This window comes from Gavialis gangeticus, unplaced genomic scaffold (assembly GCF_001723915.1).
Source record: "Gavialis gangeticus isolate Ggan-Ray unplaced genomic scaffold, GavGan_comp1, whole genome shotgun sequence".
Taxonomy (NCBI): domain Eukaryota; kingdom Metazoa; phylum Chordata; order Crocodylia; family Gavialidae; genus Gavialis; species Gavialis gangeticus.
Window position 1 is genome coordinate 67,821,862 of NW_017729022.1, and position 9,667 is coordinate 67,831,528.

Here is a 9,667-nt window from a genome sequence, read left to right on the forward strand (position 1 = left end):
ACGAGTGGCCCTCCTCTGGACCCTCTCCATGTTGTCCACATCCCTCTTGAAGTGCAGCGCCCAGAACTGGATGCAGTACTCCAACTGCAGCCTGACCAGTGTTGCACAGAGTGAGAGGAGCACCTCCTTGGCTCTGCTCGAGATGCATCTGTGGCTGCATGACAAGGTGTGGGTGGCCTTCCTGACTGTTGGCCCATATTTTGGCATCAATGACGACGCCAAGGTCCTTTTCTGCCTCTGCACTGACGAGAAGGGAGTTCCCCAGCCTGTAGGTATGCTGCTGGTTCTTCTTCCCCAGGTGCATCACCTTACACTTGTCAGTGTTGAATCCCATCCTATTCTCATCTGCCCACCCCTGTAACCTGTCTAGGTCCGATTGTAGCCTATGCCTCCCTTCTAACGTGCCCACATCGCTCCACATCTTAGTGTCGTGAGCAAATTTGACCAAGGTGCTTTTTGCCCCCTCGTCCAAGTCCCTGATGAAGATGTTGAACAGTGCAGGCCCGAGGATGGAGCCCTGGGGGACCCCCCCCCCGCCGCCCACATCGCTCCAGGTCGAAAACAACCCATCCACCACCACTCTCTGGGTGCAGCCCTCCAGCCAGTTGGTGACCCATTTGACTGTAGGTGTCGATGCCACAGTCCCCCAGTTTCTTAATGAGAACAGGGTGAGAGACAGTGTCCAAGGCCTCCCGAATGCCATGCACTTGGTGCTCTGCCTACATGTGGTTCTTCCTCTCTTCCCTCTCCTTTGTCTCTCTCTCTCTCATCACATCATGCTTAGCAAAGGAGGAATACACACCAAAGGTAATATATGAAGTTTTATTTATTGTCACCAGGTTTAGAGGGTTTTTTTGAAAATCTTGTATTTACTGTAAAAAAAGAAGCAGTAACATTTATTAATTAACTACATTAATAGGCAGCATGTCCTACCATATACCTCCAGCTCTGGTTTTTGTTCTTTTGGCATGCCATCACTCCAGCACCTTACAAGGTAGACGGTGCGGTTTTTTTCAACACTCTAGCCAAAAATGTTGCCTAACTCCAGTGTAGGGGGAGGGGCTGGCCTTGCCTGTGTACAAGTTTCCCTCGCTTTATGCTGTACATGTGTTCCTGGAAAATGGTGCATAACTCAAATTTGCATAAAGGGAGAGCACTGTACCCACAGAGACCGTTGCCATTTGCGGGGGATATGGTCTCAAGATCCCCATGAATGGTGAAATCCACAAATAAGGGACTGTGGTCATGAATACCATCTGCGTTCACGAAGGCTGTGCCCCTGGTGGCTGGAGGGGGGGGCCATGGCTGTGCAGCAGTGGCAGGAGCCTGGCAGCAGCAAGCACACAGCTCCTAAGAAGCTCCTATAAGTGTATTTAAGATGGGGGTTCAGCCTTTATGAATATTTAAAACCACAAATGCTGAACCTGCAAATAGCAAGGGTTTCCTGTACAATGTAACAACTAAGGATACATTCTAAGACCTCAACTGTACTGACCCCCAGACCTATTTCTACCACTTTTACAAGACAATTTTGGTACCCCCTGGGTGGTGGTGAATGTTACCACAATGGGATGAAAACTACAGAAACAAGTGTCGCAGCTGATGTGCAAGGAGCACAGCTCCACCCAGGAGACTGTATTTTGGTGTGCATGCCTCCTACAATGCACCACACAAACCAGTTGACTGTGGGCTTCCACCACACCAGTCACGTAAGAGTGAATTTACCTTGCATGTAACAAATTTTGGGTGTAAAAAGGGTCATTGCACAAGAATGAATTTGCACATACAGAACCCACATAAATCAAGGGAAAAGCTGTGGTGTGCAAAGACTCAGGCCTGAGAAACAGTAGCAAGAGCGCAGAGGTCCTAACAGGAGAGGGCAGAAGTTGGAAGATTATTGCCCAGGTGTCTTGTGACAGAGCTGTCCAACAGCACCTTGAGGGTCTGAAGCACCTTCCTCCCCACCCACCCATCCATCTTCCCTGGGAACTCGGCCAGGGGCCTGCATTCCTCCAACCCTCTCCCTGACATGATCATCCCCTGCACCTGGCAGTGATGATGCCAGGAGTGGACCTGGAAGGTGGGGGCAGAATCTCCCCCGGGAGCACCAGCGCAGCTACATACCTGAGGACCTAGGCTAATCCCCATCAGCAGCACAGGTGGCAGGAGCAATGCTTGCAGCCCTATGCTTGGAGACATGAAAACAAACTGGAGCACAGAGTAGCAGGAGGTGACAGAAGGGGACCAGAGTGGGGCAGGGTATAGGAAGGGGTTGTGGTCAAGTAGGGAGTGAAGACAGGGCTGCTGTTAAAAAGCTTTTATTGAACAAACAGTGCAAGGGAGCTCAGTGTTAAAAAGTTCCAACAAAATGGAAAAAAAGCAAGTAGTAGAGTTCTGGATATGTACCATAGCAGCCACTTGCAGCAGCAGTGTGTGCAGGGGTGTGTATCTGGTGGGAAGCAAGCAGCAGTGCAATGTGGGCTGCCTGGAGGGCTGATCAGACCACTGTCACAGGATGCTTAGTGTCCACCCAAAACAGTGAATAGGTTTCCAAGTCATACTTGATTTTCCAGGTCTTTTTGAACCATTCCAGGCAGAGCTGAAACCTGATTTAACAGGTTTGTAAGGCCGTGCACATCCGGTTTAAACCATGTTTAAGCATTCTAGGTGTTATTTGTACCTGACCCATCATTCTGGCTGCTATGGGTAAGGGGAGCACTATGCCCTAGCAAGATAAGCACTGTGCTGACAGGGAGGAAACCCTGTTTATTGGTCTTCCTTTCAATGAGGTTTCTTCATTTTGCATTAAATAGTCACTGGGTAAAACAAATACGGTGGCAGGGGCCAGGACCAGAGAGGGGGATTCAAACAACTCACTGACTGCCTGACAGCACACTGGCTGCAAGGTCACAGGTTAGGCACTTCCAGGCACTTCTCCAGCACTCCTTTTGTAGATGAGCCACTGCCCCTTTCACATTATAGTTATTTGGAAAAACTCATCAGCCCCACCCTTCTATGGTCAAGGGAAAAATCTAAGCCACGTCAGGTCAAAGGCAATGGACCAAGTTCCCAATTTCTATCTACTTGTGAGACCGTGGTACTGGAGAGGAAGTCTTCCACTAGTCACAGCCAGCACAAAGATAGGTGCAGTCTCTTTAAAATAAGAATGGAGCAGGCAAAAAAAGGACACAATGAAGCCAGACTGTTGCTGTAAAACTTACTAAACAGTCCAAGCAAGCTGCAGTTTATATGGCATTCAGATCACTGGGTCCTGCTTCTCCAAGCCACACCAGCAGAAAATGTTTATAAACTCTATTCCCCCTAACTGTATTATGTTTTTGTGCACCTAAGCAAGTGGAATAAAGATTGCATTAAAAGAGGATCTCTATAACTGTCTGTGATGGCTGTGGGGTAAAAAGCTCATCCCTGCGCTGTTTCACATTATAGGGGCACAGACATATGTAAGAACTGTATCAATGCCACATGATAATAGCATAAGCTGCTGTGATACAAAAGTTATATCTTTACGATTCTGTGGTGATGCAAGTGTAGCAAAACCGCTGCAGCTTTAACCCCGCTTCCTTCAGGGTCAAATTTGGGGCAATTTAATTCACTTGCATCAATAAAGCATCACACAGATGTGAGAGCTGTACCAGCTGATGCACACTCCTGAACAGTACCTTTCCCTCCCCTTTTAAAGCAACTAGGCAGTATATTTGCCGATGCCCTCAGGGGGTCTCTCTCAACCTTCCAGGGTGGTGACCTATTCTTCAATGATCAAAGACTTCCATGACTGCCTCGGTACGAGCGTTACAGTGCATACTGGTATACCTCTGCCATCTGTGACTTCCACAATCTGAAACGGGAAAGCGTGTGAAGAGTACCAATGCAGAATTTCTTCTGTTTTACACTAGAGGAACATATTCAAAGCTTCACAACCCCCTTTACTGCCTAGAGTTGCCCCACCTGGGGATGCAAATCCCCCAAGTGAGAAACATTAAGAGATTTCACATCTGCTTAGTGAACTTTGAAAACCTTTCTTAAGACCCATGACTTTCAGAAGGAGCATTTTCATTATGCAGTTCAGAGACTTCTCTCTTCATGGCAATACTTCCGTGTACCCCCTAGAGGAACACCATGCTTTTATGCTATAGATACCACTTTACAAATAAAAGTTTGCATGTCTGGGATGCAAATCTCCACTATTTTAGGGATGGGCAATCTCATGAGTTAGTGACTTAACCCTTCATTGTCCATGGGAAAGGCAGAAAAGCAGAACCTCTTGACTGCCTCCTTTTTGAGCCACAAGGCAATTCTTTCCTCTCATGAGAGAAAGCGCTGCAAATTGCACCCAGTCGTTTGGTAAACATTTACAGAAATGAATCGAGCTTTGTGCAGAGAAGATATTTCATTGTAGTCCCTATATACACCCCGGTTTATTGCTTTCACTTGCATAGTATATTTGGGAGGCTCCACTGGTCATGATTCCATTGCTGCGTCTGAACTTTTGCTGCTACTGCTGGCAAGGGAGCTGCTAGCTCCAGAGCTGGCACTGGCAACTACGAGCCTCTCTCTGTTTCCAAACGCTTCATTCACTGCAATGTAAACAGGAGATTACATAAATGCCTCATGCAGAAAAGGACAGGATTTTCTTTAACAAAAGACAGGAATCTAAAACTTAGTTACGCAGTCTGGAGAGCTTTCCCCCTTCCCCAGCCACAGGGGCCCAAGTCTTACATTACAAGACAAACTACATCTTTGCTAATTAATTACACTAAGAAGGAGGCATGCTATTTCTTCCCACACAGGACCGCTCGCTGCCATTTTGTAGTTATGCTGCTTGTGGTCTGTGATTCCTCAAGATCATCTTCTGGTCAAGCAAAGTGGAGTGATACCAATTCGAAGTGCATGAATGCAATCTATTCGTGCTTGACAATCTATTGACTTTTTGCAGACCAACACATTATGTTTAGAATTTTGGTTTTAGTCCAATTTAAAATGTCATTTGCTTTCCAAAAGCAGCTAGAGACCATTCCCAAAATTGCTACTGTTGGCTTACATACTGAAACAATGCAACTGGCCACGTGTCAGGTCCCACTGCTACCCCCACCCACCGGCAGTCAAGGATTTCATGTTAAAGGAGTGTGCTGCCAGACAAAACATGCCAATAACCACAAAGATCTTCCATCTGCCATGCAGAACAGCATTAAAAAGTGGCATACATCCACATCAGACAATGCCTGAAGCCAAAGGAGAATACATTCATTTCTGCCAAATACAGGAAGTTTTGATTCAAGACTCCAATTTAAAAAAATCTTATAGTTGGGAAATAGAGCCTAGTATTGACTAAGGGCAACTTTGTATTTCAAAGCATAAGATCAAGGCACCCGCTTCACTGGGGCTACAATTCCACAGGGCCATAACCAGTCTATGTGCCTGGTATGCTGTGAGCAGCAGAACCAGGTGCTGGCCACACTTCATTTCACGTGTGAGCTGGTAGCGCTCTCTCACCCTTATTTATTTGTTGTATTAACAAAAACCAGCGACTCAGCAGAGGGCGGGGGAAAGAGAGGAAAAGGAAGCATGAAGCTTCCATCAAGAACGTTACCTGCTGAGATGCTGCTGATATCCCACACTCGTAGCCCTTCTCTCTCCCCTCCGAAAGCAAAGACAAATGGCAGATCTGGACAAGAAGCTGCACAAAAAAGGATGCCCTACAGAGAAGAGAACATACACTTTTTGTTGGTAAGTCAGGCCCCTGCTATGCGTTACATCTATTATGCAATTAACTGGTCAACTGCAATAAATTTAGACTGGTCACACGTGCAAAGCGAGACCAGCCACAAGTGCAAAGTAATTATTACATGATAAAAATGAGTCTGTAGCTATAAAAACAGCCAACTAGCTATGAAGTTGGTGCTTGAAAAAAATGTAACAACTCTACAGCTGGCTTTTAATTTGAATGTGTAGCTGGGCCATCAGTATCATCTTAGACACCTCCTCTGACTAAGCAGAACAAACTGAAAATCCTCTGAAATTTCCTTACATGATTTTCTGCAGAAAACTGAAACAGCAGGGTGCGCTCATTAGAGAACTAAAACCAGTGCTCCTCCATGAACCAGGCAGGCCATAGCCAGGAACTCCCTAGAGACCTGTATGCAACCCTGCCGATGCTCCGGCGTTCTGCTCCTAAACTCCATGACCAAGGCACTGAAGCAACACTTGCCCGTGATATGTCGTATTGTGTGGCCAGTGGTGATGCGAATGAACAGTACTCAGAGCAAGACCCTCAATTCGGAGTCATTTGTTGGGTTTTTTAGGATGTGAAGTGTTAATGAAAACAAAACAATGAAGCCTGGCTAATATGAGAAATGAACCATCAGACAAAATTTATATATAAACTCTCTTAGGATGTTACTTCACCATTTTCATATCCCTGGAATGGACCAGACTGGGTTTGTCTCCAAGTATATCCCAAATTTTCACATATTTATCAGCAGATGATGTCACAAGGCACCCTTTGATCTGACTGCTTAACTGTAGCCCTGAAAGGTGAGATAAAGTCAGATTAATTCAAAAGCCTCAGAAAACTGGCATAGACCCATCTATACCACATAACATTTTGAAGTGGAAGTCAAAAGAACAAACAACTCATGCTCTCCGCACACGTTATGCTGAAGTCAGTTCCAGTAAGAAGACAAAGGAACTGAATGGAAATCTTGTGACATTACCACCACCCAGTGGGAAGGGCATCCCAGGAGTGGGCCTATTTCTTTTCTGGTAGTAACAGGTATCTTGCACAAAACAGTTATGGCCCAACTCCCTCAGTTCAGCTGCTAATGATATCCCCGACTGGCTTTCTTCTGTCATTTCCCAGACAGATTTCCTTCACTGTTCAAGACTACATGCCCATCACCGAGTCAACTCCAGAGCACACGTGCATTAAGAATCACTGATCCAGGCTGTGTGTTCCAGTGTTGATCTTGACTTGTCAGACTCTAGAGTTCATCCTCATTTCCCCCCACAAAAGCACTTTACAGGAACTACCTTATCCAATGTGACCCAAACAAAAGGAACTGTTTTGACATCCTTACAGTTTGTGCTAGTGAGAAAAGTGCACTGGTGTTAAAAATACACACCCCTTGAGTTACTCATTTAACAAAAACAACGTATTTAGATGACCAGCTACCATAACTACTACTCAAGACTCCTTCCTAAATGAGAAACCACAGCTTCTCTCAAATTCCTATCTATGTAGCCAATTACACGACAATTTTCTGATTGGATACTAACCTTTTTTTTTTTTTTTAAACAGAAAACAAAAAGACACACAACTTACCTGATACTTCTTCATTATGGGCCTTCAAAGTAAAAACTGGCTTATCAGCACGAGCATCTAAACAGTACACAAAGCCATCTTCTGTGCTAGCCTAGGGAAAACATGATTATCATGTAAAAAGGTAATACCACATGTCTTCACATGACGCAAACAAGGTTTGGCACCTAAATCTAAAACCCATGCAGTTTAGGATATGTCTACATTTCCTATACACAGGACAAGTTAGGCCAGGCAGAGTTCTGTGCTATCACACCTGGACTGCCCCCAGTATCCAAGCTTGCCTGGGTAGCTCTACACTACACTGCAAACTGCAGTGCAGACACTATCAGATGACTCTTGCACTGCAGGATACTGCACAACACATTTCTTAAATAATATCTGGAAGAAGCTTGCACTTAGGTAGCTGGCCTAGCTGAATTGCTGGGTGACTCAGACAGCAAATAATAAGATCCAGAGCTTTTTGCCTCTCACCTGCCAGCTCAAATGCATGCAAGTCCATTGTAACAGAAAGCTGTTGCCATCTAATGGCTGCTTAGTGGTCTCTGCAAAATGAGTTGGTGGTTTTATATAAAAGGCATCCACCTCACAACAGACTTGATGTTAACAGGCACATTTATTGGCACAGAAGCAAGAACTGAATAAAACTGGAGACTAAAACTCTGTTTGTTTATTACATACTTTTAATGTTAAATGTGTATTTATTTAATATTTATTTGTTAACATTTTGGCAATGTTCCATCAAAATGTCAAATTTTCAGATATTTTTGACAAGCTCAACTATCTAGGAAGGCAGCAACCTCTAGGGATTAAATATTAACATAAAACTACATTTTAACTGCACCTGACCTTTGAAACAAAGGTCCTAAGTGTGCTGCGGATTGGGGAACTCCATTTAGAAGTAGCAAAAGAAGGAGGCTGTAGCAAAACCTAGCAAGAGGGCTGTGCTAGAACTCAAAAGTTCTTGCTCTACCTTCTTGGAGGCTGCAAGGCAGGGCAGGGGAATCAGTTCAGGCAGAACAGGAAAGATCTTATCTCATCTTATGTTTTAGGGCTACAGTTAAGCAGTCAAATCACCAGGAGCTCTCATCTCCCAGCAGGAGGTAAGGTGATCCTCACTCTGAGACACCATGGAGAGTTGAGGGCTGAAGAACAACTGTGGCAGTGGATGGAGCGGAGATGGGGAAGGGCACATGATTTTAGAAGGACTGAAGCATGAAGTGATGCAGGATGTTAAGTTGTATTATGGGAGGAGTTGAGGGCTGTTAGACTGTCCAGGGGTTGTAACCGCTCTGATGAACGAACACAGTTGAACAAAGTAGACCTAGGACCCCACCCCAGCGTCTTTACATTCAGTAGAATGAGCAGTTTGGTTGGCACACTGGGCAAGTGTTTACTGTTAGACAAGTGTGGGACAACTCCTTGGAAGAGGGACTGCAAACACAGCACACAGTCTGAGCTGGAGGGAGCGCTCACTTCCAGCTCTATCACACTACAATAAGCAATTCTGACAAATAGCCTCAGTAGCATCCCTGAATTAAGTTAAATGTAATACAATGATCAGCAAAGGAAACTGCATCCCCATCACTGGGCACTAAGACACTGTGACTGAAAGAAGCCCAGGATGAAACAATCACTGCAGACCAATTTGCTAGTGCTGTAGCTGCATCAGCGTGAAAGAAGGTACCAAACTTCTGATTAAGAGTCAACTGGCAACTATGTACAGTATATTTAAGACAGTGGTTCTTGATTTTTTGAGACTCAAGGCACTTCTCAGACAATGCCAGGTCTTAGCTTTCATACCTTTTTTGCCTACAGAAACATAAGAGGGCAATTCTAGTCCTGGAAAGAACTCAGAAAGACCACAACAGGTTATAATACTTTTGACACTCTGGATTCCTATTTGAACTCTTTGGGTTTCTCTTTGAATTACCTGTAGGTTTTTGCATACCTAACAGTGTCAATACCGCATGGCACCCTGCAACACCTTTAAAAGGATCTCATGGCACCCTGGTTGAGCATCACTGACATAAGGTGTGGAATGCTGGGTGCGTCACTTTCCATTAACCCATTTAGTCAGATCGTGGACAGTCCATAGCAGTAGGTGAATACATGAACACAAGCATTCATTAATAGGTAAAGCGCAACAGTAGGAAATGGTGGAATACACACACACACGTATATACACATATGGTTATACTCACTAAGAAATTGCAGGGTGAAAAGTGATTCCATGTTACTCTCTCAACCTGCCCGCTAAACCGCCAGATTCGATGGCTATCCTGTGGACTTCTGCAGTCGTACAAAACAGCAGATCTGGGGGGGGGGGGG

At 45.1% G+C, this 9,667-nt stretch overlaps 1 protein-coding gene across 1 annotated transcript in view; it reads right to left on the bottom strand.

Moving 5' to 3' along the window:
- Positions 1–2,302: 2,302 nt before the first annotated feature.
- PWP1 (PWP1 homolog, endonuclein) overlaps positions 2,303–9,667 on the bottom strand; it is a 25,983-nt gene continuing 18,618 nt past the window's right edge. Inside the window, exons 11-15 of the mRNA XM_019515327.1 lie at positions 9,541–9,652; positions 7,340–7,430; positions 6,424–6,545; positions 5,609–5,714; positions 2,303–4,595 (exon numbers count right to left, since the gene is read on the bottom strand). Of these exons, the coding sequence (XP_019370872.1) occupies positions 4,480–4,595; positions 5,609–5,714; positions 6,424–6,545; positions 7,340–7,430; positions 9,541–9,652 (547 nt within the window). The 3' untranslated portion in view covers positions 2,303–4,479. The remainder of the gene's footprint in view (positions 4,596–5,608; positions 5,715–6,423; positions 6,546–7,339; positions 7,431–9,540; positions 9,653–9,667) is intronic.